This window comes from Rhinoderma darwinii, chromosome 10 (genome assembly GCF_050947455.1).
Source record: "Rhinoderma darwinii isolate aRhiDar2 chromosome 10, aRhiDar2.hap1, whole genome shotgun sequence".
Taxonomy (NCBI): domain Eukaryota; kingdom Metazoa; phylum Chordata; class Amphibia; order Anura; family Rhinodermatidae; genus Rhinoderma; species Rhinoderma darwinii.
This window is the reverse complement of record NC_134696.1, coordinates 46,580,483-46,601,272: the sequence shown is the minus strand read 5'-3', so window position 1 is coordinate 46,601,272 and position 20,790 is coordinate 46,580,483. Positions and strand designations below refer to the sequence as shown.

General features: G+C 44.8%; 1 protein-coding gene across 1 annotated transcript; it reads right to left on the bottom strand.

Moving 5' to 3' along the window:
• Positions 1-1,179: 1,179 nt before the first annotated feature.
• Positions 1,180-9,270, bottom strand: LOC142661423 (protein kinase C delta type-like). The gene is made up of 7 exons (XM_075838814.1): positions 9,042-9,270; positions 7,228-7,316; positions 4,225-4,383; positions 3,971-4,062; positions 3,407-3,469; positions 2,182-2,641; positions 1,180-2,061 (listed from the first exon to the last, which is right to left on the bottom strand). The coding sequence occupies exons 1-7, from the start codon at positions 9,244-9,246 to the stop codon at positions 1,963-1,965; spliced, it is 1,167 nt and encodes a 388-aa protein (XP_075694929.1). The 5' UTR covers positions 9,247-9,270; the 3' UTR covers positions 1,180-1,962.
• Between the last annotated feature and the right edge of the window lie 11,520 nt (positions 9,271-20,790).

Below are 20,790 nucleotides of genomic sequence, written 5' to 3'. Positions count from 1 at the left end.
CCGATGTGTCCTCGCTCGTCTGACACGATGCAGGACCTGTGAGTGACGACACAGCGTGATCTCTCGAGAACACGGCTGTGTCTGCACTGCCAGAAGCTGGGTGTTCTGAAGAGAAGTGGATGATACTTCTCATCAGAACGCCCAGCTAGTAAAAGTATTAAAAACGCCCCGATGTACGCACATAATACACGCCCACTTGGACTTTTACTTTTAAACACACCCACTTGGACTTTTGCAAGCCTCATTTGCATAAATACAAAAATGGTCATAACTTGGCCAAAAATGCTCGTTTTTTAAAAATAAAAACGTTACTGTAATCTACATTGCAGTGCCTATCTGCTGCAATAGCAGATAGGGGTTGCAAAATCTGGTGACAGAGCCTCTTTAAAGGGCCAGTGCGCGCGTTTTTGCAGTAAAACTGCAATCTGGCCCAGGATGCCCTGGGCTATAAAAAGGGCTCTGCCCTCTTGCCCTTTGCCAGAGCGTTGTTAGTTTTCCATTGTTCGCCTCCCAGTGTACCTTGCTCCTGTATCCCGTATCCCGTATCCTGTTTCCGTGCTACCTAGTGCTATTGCCGTGCTGTGCTACTTGCCGTGCTGTGCTACAGCCTACGCTGACCTGCTACGCCTCACCGGACGACTTCCCGCCGCCTGGTCCTGGACGTACCCGCCTCGCCACTACCTACGATTTCCTCAGGTACTCTCGCTGAACTATCGAACTGTGTACTTACCGGTTTGGCCAGCTGCCATCCCGCTACGCGGTACGGCCCAGTGGGTTCACACCTCGCACCATGACAGTCTGTAGTTACCCTAATAACCTCGTCATACATTACTCATCTAATATTCTATACAGAGCGTTACTATAGAATCTATAGGTGTGGGGGCCTCTACAGTGTATTCTGTCTATAGGTTTACCCTCAATTTACTCTCCACGTTTTGCGGCCAAGAATAATCAATGGTTTTATCTTTTCTTCCACTTTGTTCTTGTGCCCTCATAATCAAGATTGTATAAGATGTGTTCGTATTTTAAGTACAGAATGTAAAGAACAGAAACTTCTCATATGACGAGACCAGAGAACCCACGAAATACAACCCTGAGCAGCACGTGGACAGTCAATGGAAGTAAAACCAGGTACACAAAGAGATAGGGGGGTAAAATTGAGAATTTTATTTAATTTGTGTTTTTTATTAATGAAGGGGACTTCTAATTAAAGTCAAGGATATGTTAGATCCATTGACTTTCATTGATCCAGGGGAAGGCGAAAAACCCGGATGAGCCATGTGCCAATTCAGCTCAAATGGGGAAAAATTCCTTCCCGACTCCACGCATGACAGTCAGACAAGTCCCTGGATCAATTACTACATAATAATTTGTCCCCTAAAAAAAATTGCCGAATTGTATTTTGGATTAGGGCAGTGGCCGAATGGGGTGGGGGGTGGGGGGCTGTTGTTTTGATCCAGAGGAAGGCGAGAAAAAAACCCTTTGAGACATTTGCCAATTTGTCCTAATATAAGGGGAAAAACATTCCTTCCTGACTCCAAATATAGCAGTCGGTGAAAATAATCCCTGGATCAAAAGCCCATAAAAATACTCACCTCACAAACATATTATGTAGAGATGGAAATCTGTCAGCTCAGCATTGATGATCAGATGGATCTTCTCTTTCCCTTAGAACTTGACTTGTTCCCCGGTACTCAGCTGGCTGCAGGACTTTTAACCTGAACTTACCGGCCCCAGTTGGAAGCAGAAGTTAAGGGCCTAAGGATTCTGAAGATCCGAAGGGACGTCGGGGTCAGGCCAGAGGTCAGAAGATTCAGAGCCAAGAGTCTGGGGCAGCAATATGATGGTATTAACGGCACTAAATCAGCAGAGAGAGACGTGGTCCAGGGCAAGCCAAGGTCAGGTACACAAGCAGCAGGCAGAGGAGGCACAAGGTTCTAGGCAGGAGGCACAGGTTTTTTTCTACTGTGTCCAGCTTGGTGATAGAAATGAAAAACCGGACACAGGATGAAGATCTGGTTCATCTACTGGCACATCCAGATGGTTCATCTCCAGAACGTGCTACGAGAGAAAGAAATGTAGAGATTGGACTATTAGTTTCGTTTCACTTGCCAACTATGGTTATAGGCCAGTATACACTCTGTAACTCCAGAGACCTGTATCCAATATGCCTTTACTTACATGGAAAGGTGTAAATGGAGGCCATGCTCTCCTATTCTCCAGTTCCTCCCAACAGATGGTTCCGAAAAATGGGTGGTCTCTGATGTTTCCTGACACACCCAGGCGCCTGTCAGGATTCTTCCGTAGCAGCTTCTTTATAAGATGTTTCAGGTCTACATTTAGCCAAGATGGAAATATTGGCTTCTCGGTGGTAACTGACTTGTAGACCATTTGCCTTTTGGGGCCATTGTAAAACGGGGAAAGTCCAGATGACATTTTGGACACAACTATCCCCAGGCTCCACCAATCCACTGCTACATTGTATCCTTCATCCAGGAGCACCTCTGGGGCCATGTAGCGATACGTTCCCGTCTGTCCATAGATCTTACTAGACGCGGTCAGACCGTCTTGCGCCAGACCCAGGTCTATAATTCGGACATGACCATCTCTATCCAGCATGATGTTGGCTGGCTTGATGTCTCTGCAATTAAATAAGAACATTTCTGTCTGTGGCTTTGAAATATAACCACAGGACACATCTGAAAGGTGACTGAGCATTAGACGATTCTGGCAGGGGGTAACAAATGCACACCGATGACACAAAAAAAAGAGAGAAGCAGGAGAAAGTAAAGGGCTGGGATCAGGATTTCTCCAAGTCTTTTAGGGCGGATTTACACGAGCGTGTGAGTTTTGCGCACGCAAAAAACACGGCGTTTTGCGTGCGCAAAGGCACTTAACAGCTCCGTGTGGCATCACATAGGATGTGCGGCTACGTGATTTTCACGCAGCCACCATCATTATGACATTCTGTTTGGATGTTTGTAAACTGAAAAGCATGTGGTGCTTTTCTTTTTTCAAGCATACTTTTGACTGCTGTTGCGCGAATCACGCGCGTCCCACGGAAGTGCTTCCGTGTGGTGCGCACGATTTTCACACACCCATTGACTTCAATGGGTGTGTGATGCGTGAAAAACGCAGAAATATAGGACCTGTCGTGAGTTTCACGCTGCGCAAAAATCACTGACAGTCTACACTGCCACATAGACTAGCATAGGTCCGTGCGACGCTCGTGGCAAGCACGCGCGTTGCACGGACGTATTACACGCTCGTGTAAATCCGCCCTTATTATGTTCCTTATTCCTCTAAATACATATATAAATTTAAATGTAATAATACCCCGGACAGTGAATCATTCTCAACAATGTAAAGGAGACAGAGAGACTGTTATAACTACTGTTGCTCTTACCGATGGGCGATGCCATGCCTGTGGAGGAACTGGAGACCACAAATCAATTCTGCTGTGTAGAACCTGATAAAGAGAGCAGAGTGCTTAGTATCAATGACATGAGATCATTCTGTAGGACTATATAATAGAGAATTCCAACATCATCTCTAATATATAGTTTAACCTCTGTATCAGAAGAACCGATCTCCGATCCCTTCAAAGAATTCCAGACGTCATTAGAATGAAATTAAAGGTTCACTCTCCTGCCCAAGACCACCACCATTGACCCCTTCACCATCCTAAACTTTACATGAATGATTATTTCATTATATAATATTAGGTGTTCATCACTGAGACCTCCAGGTATATTAGATGTTATCTCATGACCACTCTAAACCACTCTTTCGAATGAATATTAATATTAAACCTTTCATCACCTTAGACTATTAGAGATAATAGGTATTAACCTCTAAACCACTGTAGACTACTAGGAGTATTACAGGAATACTAGCACTAACCTCTTAACCCCCTAACTCTAGGCCATTTGGTTTCCTATATTTTGCCATCTATTCCATGATTACTCACCGCACATTGCCGATGTTCAGGCTGCCGCACATTTTAATGAGTGACCTCAGGCTGCCGCCGGACAAATACTCCATGATGAAATAGGCGACGTCCTGCATAACAAATAGCACAATATTAGAAAAAGAGAAACATATTTTATTATGTGTCATCTGTGTTATAAAGCAGAATATATAATATATATATATATATATATATATATATATATATATATATATATATAGTGTGAGAGAGAGAAGAGGCAGACCCATCTGTACCTGAGACTGCAGTGCGGCGCAGAGATGACACAAGAATGGACAGTCTCTGGCCGCCAGGAGTATCCGTCTCTCTTGCAGTAGGCTTTCTGCATTATCCCTCTTGGTGATGATCTTTATGGCCTTATAGATGTTGTGGCCGGGGACAGATGCTAAGACCACCTGAGAAAAACAAATGCAAAATAGTCAATTAGTATTCCTTAGTTTTACATTGAAGGCCTCTCCGTCAACGTGTGTTCGGTGGGTGTACCACCCCCGGGACCTCCAGTGATCAGCAGCGCGAGGGAGCAGTGGAAGGCAATAGATCACCTCAGCTCCTACGCTTTAGTACTTGTTACAGTATCAAGCATCAGCTCAGCTCATCGGGTCTGCGCTTCAGTACCAGATACAGCGGCATAGACAATTGTGTTGGTACCAGTGGCTGCTGCTCTTTGGTGGCAGTGCCCAGTGGCACATTTGTTGCCCTGGAGACCGGCCTCAAAACCCAGTGGGACGTTACCTCCAACCACTTTATTGCACCTTTTTCCATACAGTTGCTCAGTGTTGTGTCTGTGCTGCAAATTATATGCAGGGAGGGAGAAAACCAACGAATGTTTCCCTTCGACTAAAGAGGAACGCTCATTGGTTACAGAGCAGCTCCTATCACACAGTATTATCCTGTCACTATCACATCCTTATATTTATTTATACGTGTAAGGACGGGGAGGGGAAAATTATAAAATGGGATAGAATAATGTAAAATGTTGGAATTGTAATTTTATAAAAAATTGATTTGTGTAAAGTTATGGAAAGGTCGTTTACATTGACCAATTATCATTAAAAGGGTATTCCTAAAATCCAAAATGATCACCTCTCCACAGAATAGATGATAATCGTCTGATCGCCCCACCACAGGATAAGTGATAGTTGTCTGATTGCTGGGGGCCCCACCACTGGGACTCCCACTGATTGCGAGAATGGGGATTCTGAAACCCTGTTTCTCCTCACTGCTCGACCTTAGTGAGGAGGACATTGAATGGAGTAGCGCTCAAGCAGGCGTGCTTCATTCAAAGTCTATGGGATTGACGGATACAGCCGAGTATGGTGCTAAGCTGTTTTCGTCATTCTTATAGACATTTAATGCGACATTCAAGCTTCTCCTCACTGCGGATTGTTCAGTAAGGGGGATCAAGTGGTTCGGGATCCCGATTCTCAAGATCAGTGGGGGTCCCAGAGGTGGGGCGCCCAGCAATCAGACCACTGTCACTTATCCTGTGGATAGGTGATAATGTTTAATTCTGTGATAACCCCTTTAATATTTTCGTAACGATAATTGTTCAGCGTAAATGCAGAAAAATCTCAACACAAAAACGATTGTTTATTGTTGATCCTCATTGATCCGTGTTGTAAAAATGATCGTTATCGACGGCAGGATCAGTATATGTTGTTATAAGTACACCGCGTATCCGCCCTGGTAAACTCAGAGAATTCCGGCTGAAAAAACACACCAAATTGTGGTGCATTTTCTTGGCTGGAATGTCCGCTGCAGAAAACTGCACATATAAAAAGAAAAAAGTTTGATACTTACGTAGCCATGGCGAGGATTCCCTCAGTTTTCCTGCAGCTCGGCCTCTTAGGATGACGTTTCATCTCATGTGACCGCAGCAGCCTGTGATTGGCTGCAGCAGTCATATGGGAAGAAACGTCATCCCAGGAGGCCGGCCTGGATGAAGATACACAGAATTCTGGGTAAGTATACATTTTATTTTTTCTGAGTTGCGTTTTTGCGGCTGAATCGCTGCTTTTCCACCACAAAAAAAATGCAACAACTGTTATTTGTTGCGGGTTTCACCTCCCCATTTAATTCAAAGGGGAAAACCTGCAACAAATAAGTAGCGATTACGTAAATACAATTGACATGTTAAAGATTTAAAAAAAACGCACCGCAGGTCGATTTCTGAGCGTTTTTTCCGCTCATTATTGACGCAGCGTGTGGATGAGATTTGTTCAGATCTCATCCACTTTCTACTACTGTATTATGCTGTCGTTTTTCCGCAACTGAATCCGTTGCAGAAAATCCGCAGTATTTATGCTACGTGTGAACTTACCCTTACAATAGACATTGGTGCCTAGATCACAGCTCTCATAACAGCTGTCACTAACAATGACACGCCTGGTACCAATGGATTTAACCTTCAGATACTCATTGCACAACTTATTATACCACCAATCATTTATCAGTTGTTGAATATTTTTGCAACGTAAATCCGTTAAATCCTTGTTTAAAATCCTGTTCACATATTCTTTATGCACGATTTTGTAGCCAATTCCACCCATCACAATGCATTGCTTATAGATGAGGATACAGTGCCTCACGGAGTACGGGTATGTTCACACGCTTACTAAAAAAACATCTGAAAATACGGAGCTGTTTTCAAAGGAAAACAGCTCCTGATTTTAAGCCTTTTTTTTAGCAACTCGCGTTTTTTTCGTCCGTTTTTTAGCTGTTTTTCTATAGAGTCAATGAAAAACGGCTCCAAAAACGTCTCAAGAAGTGACATGCACTTATTTTTAAGGGGCGTCTTTTTATGCACCGCTTTTTCAAAATGGCTGCGTAAAAAACGCCCTGTCGGAACAGAACGCCCTGTCGGAACAGAACGCAGTTTTTCCCATTGAAATCAATGGGCAGATGTTTGGAGGCGTTTTGCTTTCGATTTTTCGTCCGTTTACATCACGTAAAAAGACCGAAAATAAGCGCGGTGTGAACATACCCTAACCATATGGTAGCACATTGAACGCCTCTGGTTCTGTAATATAGTCTCGTGATTTCTCCGAGTGCCAACTTACAGGGTCTGTGCAGTCGACTCTGCCACATGTATGGATCCTTATCAGCACCTCAGACACAAGTTTTTTTTATTTTTTTTAATCCATACCTTGAGCTCCCCTCCATCCCCTAAATGGAGCCTAGTTCTCCTGCCCCTTGTTCTGGCTCGACCTTAGTATGAAGTAGAAAGTTCTCAAACTTACTGTACCGAAGCTGCCCTTGCCCAGCACCTGATGGAATGTGAACCCGCTGATAGAAAGTCGGGCACTGGATGCTACAGCGGTGCTGGGCCCTGATGGGAGAAAATAAGAAATAGAAGATTAGTTTATTTGGAAGTCATGTAATGAGAAAAGCCGAGAACAGGAGATTATTACAGAAATTATCCTACAAGGTCCAGTGATTGTATTACAGAATCATTTACTATTATGAAGGCAAAGATTATAGTAGGAGCCACTGATATCATTCACACATATGTATGGAAATACTTCCTGAGGGCATCAGAACTGGAGATACGTGAGATAAAGTAGTAATGATGGGTGGATAGTTGTCCGAGTCAGTAATCTCATTGAGGAACCATACAGTTAACCTCGTCCATCCTGCAATGTCTGATAACAGGGAACAATAGAGAAAATACAACAGAGAATCATATAGTAAATATAATAGACCTTAGGTTTAGTGTCCCTTTAACCGGTTCCTAACCGCTGGCTGTGTATATACGTACGGTGGTTGGGGTCCTTAAAACCTGCGCCATAGACTATTTACCGCGCGGGTTTTAGCATGCTGCCCGAGCGATCAGGCAGCTGAATGTCGGGTGCTGGGCAGTCAGTGACTGTCGGGGACCCTGAGGAGAAGATAGAAGCAGCTTTTGCTGCTTCTATTCTCTCTGATCTTGTCTACACAGCGCTCAATGAGCACTGTGTATATGAATAGAGGCAGTGGCAGTGGTCCTGTGGATCATGTGACTAATCACTTGATCACTGGGTGCCGTTAGTGGCAGGTTGCTGCTAGGTCTTACTAGACCCAGCACAGCCCTATTAGTGACAATAGTCACTATAGGAGGGCTGATTTCCCCTGTAACTGAGGCTGCTGTGCAGCCCCAGTTACAGTGGAAAAACATGGTGTAAAAGAAGAGAGAGAAAAAAAAAATCCCCCAAAGGTCTTTTCTGATCTTTGAGGGACAGACCATAGTAATCAAAAAATAAAAGTAAAATACAGTGAAAAAAAAATTAATTATACACAGAAAATACCCACCCCAAAAAAACTTTCCCCACGCCAATCATTGTCATAACACTAGCCCTGACCCAATTACTCTAAAATAGACATGTAATATATCAAAATGCACGGTAGACAATGACGATCACAAATAAAAGGTATATTTTAGGGTAAACTATGTTATTACCAGAACAAAATAGCTAAAATGTAAAAAAAATCTTATTTTTTTACTATCATTTTCAAACTTTAAGCCTAAATATTCTAAAATAGCAAAAAGGATGAGTTTAGAAATATTTATAAAAGAAACTAGCATTGTCTACGAAAAAAAACAATGCAAAAATGACGTCGCTAGCCCAACAATATAACGGGGTTAGTGTTGCGCTGTGATTTCCCACACAGACAACTATAATTCTGTCAGATGTTCCTTAGAATCAGACTGGAAACTGTCACTTTGTAGTGTAAGGATCGGAGGGAATTGTAAAAGACTGCTCCACAATTTTCAGCAAGTAGAACGTTTTCCATCAAGTACAGAAACGGTTCTAGAGGAGTTTCCAGTTGAAGCCCCATGTGTGATGCCGCATGTAGGAGCTGCACTTGTGTTATTTACAGGCCGTTCTTACACCTGAATGTGGGGAAAACTGAGAAAACACCCGAGGAATGGGGCCGGGGAAAGTGTTGTGTCATGTGACCACTTACAATAATAAATAAATGTAGACAGGTAGAAGATTAACTGCAACCACATTGTACATGAGACTTGGAAGGACTTAAAAGTACCCCATATGGATAAAGTGTCCCCCCCCCCTACCTTCTCTTGGCTCCTCATCCTCCAACTCTCTGGTGTTGGGTCCAATTCTCTTCTTCTTCATGTCTTCCTCCAGGCTGTCTTCTCCTCTCTTCCTCTTCTCTTCTCTCTTCATCTCTACTTCTTTCTTCTCCGTCTCTTCTCCTCTCTTCATCTTTCCCTCTTCTTCTCTCCTCTTCTCATCGTCTTCTTGTCCACAGGACGCCATTTTCTATCAAATCTCACCGATCAATTCAACTCTCTTCCACTCGCTGCAGTCGACAGTTGAAAAGTGAACGACAGTTGACCGTGTGCCAGTCACATGACCTCAGGACAGGAAATAGAATCTTCAGGTGGCAACTGCCATGTTGGTACTCCATCTACCTGCTCTGCCACTGTAATGTAGGGATCATGCTTGGCATCTAGTGTATAGATGGATATAGAAATTCATGGCTGGATTTTCCACTACTGTAATAATAATATTAATAGATGGAAGATGGGGTTCAGCTGATATGACTGTTATATCTGTGTTGGCTGCGATGCCCATATTTTTATAACAGACTTTTTATGGGGTTTGATAATAACGTCAGGTGCTGGACATTTTTCTTTTGATGAATTTTTACAGTGAAATCTCTTTAAGAAGACGACCCCTGATGTAGATCAGATTTTCCAGTGCCAGATTCTCACTTATATCCTATTTACATTGTACTTCTTCTTTGAGAGGACCATCCCTCTAGAAGAACATTGTAACACTGTAATTTTGGGTGCTCAAGTCAACAAGGTTTCAGTTTTCCCAAGAAAAATTGAATGTTTTCCCAATGGTGAAGATTCCATACTGGGGGTTTACATTGACGTTGGCATTTATGAGCACTCCCTAGTGTACATTGTGGTGCATAATGAGTCTCTGGTACGTTATGGGCACTTCCCAGTGTAGATTATGGTGTATAATGACTGGCATAGTATTAGCACTTCTCAGTGTAAATTGTGGTGTAAAATGACTAGCATGTTATGGGCACTCGTCAGTGTAGATTATGGTGTATAATGAGTCTCTGCTATTTTTTTTGAGAAAAGAGATAAAAATACTGTCTGCCCCGGTGTTCTCCTATAATAAATAGTATGGGGACATAATGTTTAAATGATACTTAATGCGAAAATACTGCACCAATGTTAACGCCAGACAAAGAAATGGCAACAGCACACTGCGAACACTAATACCACCTAAGCCACTAAATATAAATAAATATGCATTACTGCTAACTTTACTTACAATAGGGAGGTTCTTAGTGCACATTTTGATCAAAAAGTGTTTGCCCACCTGCCACGACAAGGCGACCTCTGTAAGGGTATGTGCACACACACTAATTACGTCCGTAATTGACGGACGTATTTCGGCCGCAAGTACCGGACCGAACACAGTGCAGGGAGCCGGGCTCCTAGCATCATAGTTATGTACGACGCTAGGAGTCCCTGCCTCTCCGTGGAACTACTGTCCCGTACTGAAAACATGATTACAGTACGGGACAGTTGTCCTGCAGCGAGGCAGGGACTCCTAGCATCGTACATAACTATGATGCTAGGAGCCCGGCTCCCTGCACTGTGTTCGGTCCGGTACTTGCGGTCAATTACGGACGTAATTAGTGTGTGTGCACATACCCTAAGGTGGGAACCTACTCTGCACATACACTCAGAACTGGGACTAAGCCTACATATATATCTGGGGATGGTAGGAACCAGCATTAAACTAATTAAAATCACCCAGGGCAGAATGGGAGGAGTGCAAGAACAAAAATGAAGGCAGTCACTAACCCCACATATATGGATCACATAAACAACACAAAAGTTTGAGCAGCACATTCCGACAAAATGAAACAAAACGTGTATACAGGTGGAAGAACACCTGTGACTGCAAATATACAGAAGATAAAGAAATGGCGACAGCACACTGCGAACACTAATGCCACCTAAACCACTAAATATAAATAAATATGCACTAAAGCTAAATCTACTTACAAATAGGTAAACTAAATTGTGTGCCTTGACTCATTGACAAAAATTAATCCTGCACGGGGCATCACGTAACCTAAGGCCGGCACGATAATCTGACAAAATTGCTAAGACCACCTAAAATCAAATGCAAAATAGTCAATTAGTAGGGCAGTGCCTGAGGATATTGTGGATTAAAGGAGTTTTCTGGAATTTTACATTAATGGCCTCTCCTTCAATGTGTATTCTGTGGGTGTCCCAACCCTGGGACCTCCAATGATCAGCAACACCAGGGAGCAGTAGAAAATTCACTCAAGTGATTGGGACTGCGCTTCAGTATCTCATACAGCGGCATGGAAAAAGTGTGTTGGTGCTGCAGTGAAGGGGCTGCAACTCTTCGGTGGCAGAGTTTGGTGGCGCATTGGTCACTCCGGAGACTGGGCCTCAAAACCCAGTGGGCCATTACCCCCCACCACTTCACATCCTTATATTTAGCTATCTGTATAAGGAGAGGGAAGGGAACATTAAACAATGAGGGAGGATAATGCAAAATGTTGGTAATGTAATTTTATTTAAAAAAAATATCTTTGTAAATTGAAATCACCAGTGTCACTTCCACACACAACCATCGTGAGGCTAATAGTGAGTCACCCTCCATTTGGCAATTTAGATTTCATCTGGGGCTAATTAAAGATCCTCGTCTTATACAGTATATCACTGCCCCATCTTCAGAGCTCACAATTTCTTCTTATGAATCCAACAAGTCAGGAGAACGCGCAGCCACTGGAGCAGTTCCAGTAAGTAGTGAACTAACATAGATTAGCGATGTTCCTATGTGGTGCAGGGGCCTCGTCAGGTAGGGGCCTGTGCAGGGCTGTGCAAGTGAGTTTGTGCCTGATTTTATGTACTAAATGATTGAGAATGGAAAGCGGTGCATGTTAGAAACTCTAATGCAGATTCTGTGTACTATACAAAGAGTGAGATTTAAAGGATGCCTAACTTTTCAGGTGACTTTTCAGAATAAGCTGTCATATGTGTGTACATGAGGAATAACACTATTTCTGGCATTATATGATTTGTAGTCTGGATTTTTTTTTTTGCAGTTTTTCCCTCTGCAGGCTCTGTATCTAATTCTTAGTAGTCTCTGATCTAGTGGGCAGAGTCTAACTGCTATAATTTCTTCTATACACTACATACATATATATACAGTATATATCTATGAGAGAAATACAGAATGCCGCATCAGCATGAAGGAAATTATTGTCACGAAGCGGGGTATGGACCCACTGGGCCGTAACGCGTAGCGGGATGGCAGCTGGCCAAACAAGTAAGTACAGAGTACAATTAGTTCAGCGAGGGTACCTGAGGCAATCGTAGGCAGTAGCGAGGCAGGCACGTCAAGGAACAGGCAGCAAGAAGTGGTCAGGTGAGCCGTAACAGATCAAGCGTAGACTGTAGCACAGCACCGCAATAGCACAGCACGGCACTAGAACTAGGTAGCATGGAAACGGGATACGGGATACAGGAGTAAGGTACACTGAGAAACTGGAAGACATTGGGAGACCATAAGCACGACAAACGATGGGTAACAAACAACGCTCTGGCAAAGAGCAAGAGGACAGAGCCCTTTTTATAGCCCAGGGCATCCTGGGCTAGATTGCAGACTTCCTTAAAAAATGAGCGCACTGGCCCTTTAAGGCCGTGCACGCGCGGGCGCGCGCCCGCCGAAGACACACGAAGTCCGGAAGTGAGCGTCGGCGCCTCACAAGAGGACAACGCTGCAGCGAGGTAAGATGTCCATGGCCACAGCCGTCGAGGTTAACGACCGAACGACGGACCGTGGCCATAGACGTTAGAGTATCCCCTCTCTTACGCTCCCTCTTCTTGGGACCAGAGCGGGAGAGAAACTTCCTAACGAGGACAGGAGCATCGATGTTCTCCTCTGGCTCCCAAGACCTCTCCTCTGGGCCGAACCCCCTCCAATCCACTAAATAAAATGTCCTTCCTCCCACCTTCTTGGTACCCAGAATCTCCTTTACTTCGAAAGTCCCCGATGAGCCGCCAGGGGCCACTGTGGAGCTAGGAGTCCTGGAGTAGGGGTTCAGGACCACGGGTTTCAGCAAGGAGACGTGAAAGGAGTTAGGAATCCTGAGAGTAGGGGGGAGCCGCAGCTTGTAGGATACCGGGTTGATCTGTAGCAGGAATTCGAAGGGGCCGAGGAACCTAGGAGCAAATTTGCATGACGACACCTTCAGCCAGGTATTCCTAGAAGACAACCAGACTTTAGTCCCTGGAAGGAACTGCGGAGTTGCCTGTCTTCTTGTATCTGCCTTTCTCTTCATGCGGTCCACCGCCAACAGGATAGAAGATCGGGTCTGTTGCCTTATCTGTAGAAAGTCCCAGAAGGTAGAATCGGCTGCAGGGACCTGGGAAATAGCAGAAACAGGAAGAGGTATCCGAGGATGTTGGCCATAGACGATGAAGAATGGACTGGAGGTGGTCGACTCATTGGTATGGTTGTTATAAGAGAACTCCCACGGGAGCAACTGCACCCAATCATCATGGCGCCTGGAAACAAAGTGACGTAGATAGTTCTCCATAATCTGGTTAACTCCCTCGACTTGCCCATTGGACTGGGGATGATAGGCTGAAGAGAAGTCAAATTTTACACCGAGGAGGCCGCAGAGTGCTCTCCAAAACTTCGATCTGAACTGGACCTCTCGGTCAGAGACAATATGCAGGGCCAAGCCGTGCAGACGGAAGATGTGTTGTATGACGAGGTCAGCCAATCGCGTAGCAGACGGCAGGGCGGTCAAGGTAATGAAGTGAGCCATTTTGGAAAATTGATCTACCACCACTCAGATCACACTGCAACTCGCAGAAGAAGGAAGATCCGTGACGAAGTCCATAGAGACATGTTGCCACGGGGCAACGGGCACAGGCAGTGGTTGGAGCAGGCCAGCAGTTCTGGAGTGAGCAACTTTATTTGCTGCGCATACTGTGCAAGAGGAGACAAAGTCCATAACGTCTTTGGGCAGCGTGGGCCACCAGAACTGACGGGTGATTAGATCTTGGGTCTTATGAGCACCCGCGTGACCTGCCAGCTTAGAACTGTGACCCCAGCGAAGAATTCTTCCTCGGTCAGCCAGACGTACAAAAGTCCTACCAGGAGGAATGTCTCTAACTTGCAGGGGATTCACAGAGAAGATGCAGGATGGGTCAATAATATTCTGTGGAGATTCTATGGCGTCTTCGGTTTCAAAATATCTAGACAAGGCATCGGCCTTACATTCTTGTCGGCGGGTTGGTAGTGGAGTTCGAACCTGAACTGAGCAAAGAACAACAACCACCTGGCTTGACTAGGATTCAACCGCTGGGCCGTCTGTAGGTAGGTCAAATTCTTGTTATCCGTGAAGATCAGGATAGGATGAACCGCGCCCTCCAGTAGATGTCTCCACTCCTGCAGAGCCAGCTTGAAGGCCAGTAACTCCCGGTCCCCAATCGAGTAGTTGCGCTCTGCGGAAGAAAACAGCTTAGAATAGTAGCCACATACCACAGCCTTGCCTTTCGATCTTTTCTGGAACAACAGTGCACCAGCACCAACCGAGGAAGCGTCCACCTCTAACGAAAACTGTAGGTATACTTCAGGATGGTGCAGAATAGAGGCAGACGTGAAGGCTTTCTTTAAGGATTCAAATGCGGCTTCAGCCTCCGAAGTCCACATCTTGGCATTCATACCCTTCTTAGTGAGAGTGGAGATAGGAGCAGTCAAAGATGAGAAGTTGGGGATGATCAGTCGGTAGAAGTTGGCGAATCCTAGGAAGCGCTGTATGGCCCTTAAGCCTTGGGGGCGCGGCCACTCAAGGACAGCCTTTACCTTCTGAGGGTCCATCTTGAGGCCCTGATCGGAGATAATATAGCCCAGGAAGGATAGAGACTTCTTCTCAAAAACACACTTCTCTAACTTGGCATAAAGGCGATTCTCTTTTAGACGGAGCAACACCGGGCGGACATGACTTTGATGAGTTACTGGATCTGGGGAAAAAAATCAAAATGTCATTGAGATACACCACAACACAAACATAAAGGAGATCATGAAAAATGTCATTGACAAATTCTTGAAATATTGCGGGGGCATTACCCAGGCCAAAGGGCATAACTAAGTATTCGTAGTGCCCATCACGAGTATTAAAGGCAGTCTTCCATTCGTCACCTCGACTAATCTGGATCAGATTGTAGGCCCCCCGCAGGGCTAGTTTAGAAAATAATTTCGCCCCCCACCCCATATACGATCAAACAGTTCAGAAATCAAAGGCTGGTGGTACCTGTTCTTCACCGTGTTCTGGTTTAGGCCTCTGTAGTCAATGCAAGGACGTAACGATCCATCTTTCTTTTTAACAAAGAAGAACCACACTACGGCCGGGGATGAGGATTTATGAATGAAACCCCTGTCCAGGTTCTCCTTAATGCAGGCTGACATGGACTGGGTCTCTGGCAGGGAGAGAGGGTACACTCTACCACGAGGAGGAGACGATTCAGGAACCAGGTCGATCGGACAGTCATGCCTGGTGTGGCGGCAAGGTCTCAGTCTCCTTTTTATTGAAGATATCGCAGAACATGGAGAAACAAGAAGACAAAGACTGAAGAGGGGCAGGCTGTGGTAACTGGATATGGCCCAGACAGCGGTCAAGACACTTCGAGCCCCACTGGAGGACCTTTCCAGAGTTCCAATCCAGGACGGAGGCGTGCAGACGAAGCCAAGGCAAACCCAGCAGCACGGGGTTGACGGCCTTGGACAGGACAAACAGGGATATGAGTTCAGCATGAAGGGCTCCCGCTTGGAGTCTCAATAGCTTGATTATGGACACAACTGGGTCCAGCAATGGCAGTCCATCCACCGAGGCAACGATCAGCGGCCTTTCAAGCGGGATAGTAGGCAACTGTAGGAGATCCACAAGGTCCTGGCAGACGAAGTTGGATGCAGAACCGGAGTCCAGATATGCGGAGACCTGATGGGACCTCTTGCCAGCAATGATGGTTACGGGAATGAATAGTTTGGAAGAGAGTTCTTGATTCAATGTGTTGACGCCCGGGCGGGGCGTAGCTAAAGGCTTAATTTACACGAAAAAGGCACTTAACAGATGCGTGTGTCATCAGTGTGACACTCCGTTTGGATGTTTGTAAACAGAAAAGCACGTGGGGCTTTTCTGTTTACATTCAAAGTTTGACAGCTGTTGCGCGAATCACGCAGTTCGCACGGATGTGCTTCCGTGCGGCATGCGTGGTTTTCACTCACCCATTGACTTCAATGGGTGCGTGATGCGCGAACAGCGCACAAAGAAAGGACATGTCGTGAGTTTTTTCAACGCACTCACGCTGAGCAAAACTCACGGACTGTCTGCATGCCCCCATAGACTAATATAGGTGCGTACGACACGCGTGAAAAGCATGCGCGTCGCACGCACGTATATCACGCACGTGTAAACGAGGCCAAAGGCTCATGGGCCCCGATGCAAAGGTTCCTCTTGGCCCCCCCCCCAAACTTCTCATGGCCGATGGCCCGCAGCTTTCAGCTGCATTGCTGGGTCTCATCAGGGGAAATAGCCCCAAAACATATGTGCCCCCCCCCCCAAAAAAAATGTGTGTGTGTATGAATATGTAAGATTAGATACATTGGCTTAGCAGACAGTAGCACACATTATAGGATTAGTTACAGTGGCTCAACAAACAGTATCACACATGATAGGATTAGATACAGTGGCTCAGCATACAGTATCACACATGATTGAATTAGCTATAGGGCCCAGCTCGCTGACATTGCAGCTCCAGCGCTGGACCCAGGAAAGGTAAGAATAATAATTATTTTCCTTTTTGACAAGATACTAATTATTTTTGTATTTTGTTTTTTTACAAGTTCGATTGTTGGACTACTTCAGATTCGAGGACTACTTCGATAACTGCGTTTTTTTTTATTCTCAATAATACTGGATCGTACCCGGCTCTTCCTGGCACCCCAGGTGGCAGTGGGTACCAAGGTAATAATGGGGGTTAGTGTTAGCCTTTTCACCGGCTAACACTAAGCCCCGCCTTAGTAATGGACGCTGTCAATCTGTCAGCGGCCATTAGGAAGTTGGCAGCGATAAAGTAAAAAAAAAAATACAAAGACATAGAAAAAATTTATTTATTTAAATAAAACACCCCCACACAACCCTCATTAACCATTTTATTGAGAATAAAAAAGCAGTCATTGAAGTAGTCCTCGAATCTGACGTAGTTCAACGACCAAACCTGTAAAAAAACACGAAAAAAAAACATTAGTAAGGGCCTGTTCACATCACCGCTGCCCTTCCGTTGATGGGTTCCGTCGGGTTAACGCCTCAACAGAAAGGCAAACTGAAACCTCCACTTCAGTTTCCCTCACCATTGTTCTCAATGGTAACGGAAACGTTGCTAAAGATTTCCGTTTGTCACCGTTGTGGCAGGGTTCCATTGTTATGCATTATCGACTGCGTTATTGATTCCGCCAAAACAAGTGAATTGACCGGAACCTTTTTTTTCCGCAATGCTTTTTAAAAAAAATTGCTCGGGTAATAAAGTGCATTGTATGTAATAACGCCACGCTTTCCTATTGACGTAAATAGGAAGCTTAATCAAGCGTTTTTTGACGCCTTTTTTTTACACATTTTGTGAACACATTTTATGTATTTTTTGGCACGTAATTAGAAAATCCCTTTGACTATGGGAACATTTGGTTCATTTTACGCGCCAAAGAAGTGGTTCAAAGCTTCTTTTTTTCCACAATGCGTTTTTAAAAAAACGCTCGCGTAAAAACGCACTGTGCTTTCCCATTGATAGAAATATGAAGCTTAATGAAGCGTTTTTTACGGGTATTTCGTCATGTAAAATTAGCCAAAAAATGTGTCAAATACACGCCGTGTAGACCTGTCAACTGAAAAGTCATTCACCACAGGGTCTTCTCTCTTGACTTTCATCATTTTTAGGCCTTATTCACATGACAGTGGAAAAACGTCCATCACACGGCCGTTTTTAGAACAATGATGTTCTACGGGTGTATTCACACGGCCGTTTATTTAACGGCCCGTGAACAATGGGCATCAAAAAATAGGACATCTCCTATTTTTGGACGTTTTCACAACCAGACGGCCACCATAGAAGTCAATGGATCCGTTTTTAACGGCTGTCGATACATGTAACAACCGTTAAAAACGGATCTGTGACATGGGGATTGGCAAGAGAACTACTAGTTCCCTTGCTGGCTATCGTTGGCATACTCACCGATGCAGTGCCGTTTTCTTCAGGTGTGGTCTCTCGTCTTCACGGGTTCTGCGAAGGCGACGTGATGACATCGTGCCACCTTGGCAGATCCCGTGCAGATGACAGACCACACCTGAAGAAGGCGAGAGACAGCACTGCATCAGTGAATATGTAGGGCAGCCGAAAGTCAGATGTAGTGTATTGTTGCGCTCACTACAAGGGTAGTGTGGCGCTAGTACAGGAGGCATTGTATATAGTGGTTAACTGTAGTGAATTTTCCAGGACTGTCCAGAATTTACAGAGACAGTTCCTGAAAATTCCTACCGGGGGTGGGGGTTTTTGTGTGGCATCATCTACAGGGGGTCAGTGTGGCATCATCTACATCAGGGCTGTATGGCATCATTCACATCAGGGCTGTGTGGCATATACAGGGGTCTGTGTGGCATCATATACAGGGAGGTTGTGTGGCATCATATACAGGGAGGCTGTGTGGCATCTCTACAGGGAGGCTGTGTGGCATCATCTACAGGGAGGCTGTGTGGCATCATATACAGGGGGTCTGTGTGGTATCATCTACAGGGAGGTTGTATGGTATCATCTACAGGGGGTCTGTGTGGCATCATCTACAGGGGGTCTGTGTGGCATATACAGGGGGTCTGTGTGGCACCAGCTACAGGGAGGCTGTGTGGCATCATCTACAGGGGGGCTGTGTGGCATCATATACAGGGGGCTATGTGTCATCAACTACAGGGGGGCTATGAATCAATCATGACAATGATCTTCCTTTCTGTGTTTTCAGGGGGTTGGGGCGTAAAAAGCCTGACCAATGAAATTCATCAGTTTTTTTAACAGCCATGAAAAACTGATGCAAAAGGGATGTCAAACGGCCATTAAAAACGATCAGACGCACTGGAAATGGATGAAAATTTGGAGACACACTGATGCAAAACAGCGATGAAAAACTGACAGCTGACCATTTTTTTTCATTGTCTTGTGAATATAGCCTTAGCCTTTTGGTGTGTACTGTAGCTGCTGTGAATTGTAGAATCACTTCCAAAATGGAGCTGGACAATGCCTGGCAATTTGAAGACACTGCTTCCTGGCTTGTAGCCAAAAATAGGGAGGGGGGTTAGTGTGGTCACTAGTAGAGGGAGTCTCCCTCCCGCATTGTGTCAGCTGCAGAATAGAGAGACATATGATACAGTAACTGGTGACCTCAATATTGCTTATCAGCAGAAATTGCGATGCCTGCTCAGGAAAGGATTTGAATGAAATATTTTATCAATAAAATTTAGCTGAAAAACTCCTCTGTCATAAAGCATCCTGACTAAATTGTAATCTTCAACCCAGACTCGTAGCTAAAAGCTCATGGGCCCTGGTGCAAAAGTTCAGCTTGGGCTCCCCTCCCGCCCGGATTACAGAAACCCCATTGACATTCATTCGTATTTCAGCGTGAAATCTGCACTGAAATCTGCGTCAATTCCAAAATGTGAACAGGGCCGTAGGGTGAGTTTTTAAAAACGTTTCTGCCGATTTTGCTGGGGATTTGCACGCCCGTACGGTAATATCACAAGTAGCAAGAAAACCAAGGTATGATAAGCGCTGCAGCATGAAGCCAGTAGTCCTTGAATTAATTTAGATGATTACTTTATTGATTTACGATTGTAATCATTTACCTGATGAAGGCACCGGTTCGGTACCATAACGCTTAGTATTTATCAATAAAGTAATATTATTGTGATATTACCATACGTGCAAATCCCCAGCAAAATCTTCATGAAAGTTTTTTGCTACTTGTGATATTAGGGTATGCAGTATTCACTGGGCGGTGAAATTGCATTTTTCGCCACGATTTCAGCAAAAAAAGTGAGGTTAACCACAATGTGTGAATAAAGCCTACTGTTTTTTAGTGGCATACTATTTTTCTTTTTGGAGCAATTTTCGTTATTGCAGTGCAAATGGCGCAGTTTTGCCACAATTTTCATAACAGTGGCAAAACCGTTCCCTTTTTGCTGTAATAACAAATATCATGCCAAAAAAGCTTGATGAATTTAAAAAAAGTTAACATACTCTACAAGAGGGGTCAGGAGAGACAAGTGAAGAAGAGACAAAAGAATGATGGAGGGATGAAGGGATGGAAATATGGAGGGATGGAGTAATGGAGTGATGAAGGGATGGAGGGATGGAGTAATAGAGTAATGGAGTAATGGAGTGATGAAGGGATGAAGGGATAGAGTAATGAAGTGATGAAGGGATGGAGGGATGAAGGGATTGGTGGATGGAGTGATGAAGGGATGGAGTGGTGAAGGGATAGAGGGATGGGGTTTGGAGAAGAACTCACCACCTGAGGCTCTGTACAAGGACCTGACTGGTGGGTGGCCTTCTCTCCTGCATATATGCTGCTTCTTTACTGTGATAGAAGGACTTGATTGGTGGGCAGGGTCACGGCATGACATCATCAAAGGTACTTTAGCCCACTATGAAACAGCATCTATCCTGAGCATTTGTATGTGAA

Excerpts from the sequence above, each read along its gene's own strand:
- LOC142661423 (XM_075838814.1), bottom strand. The coding sequence starts at position 9,246 with ATGGCGTCCTGTGGACAAGAAGACGATGAGAAGAGGAGAGAAGAAGAG. Across the intron at positions 7,317-9,041 it reads GGATGAGGAGCCAAGAGAAG|GGCCCAGCACCGCTGTAGCA; the intron begins GTAGGGGGGGGG and ends TTCTCCCATCAG. Across the intron at positions 3,470-3,970 it reads CTGAACATCGGCAATGTGCG|GTTCTACACAGCAGAATTGA; the intron begins GTGAGTAATCAT and ends TCTCTTTATCAG.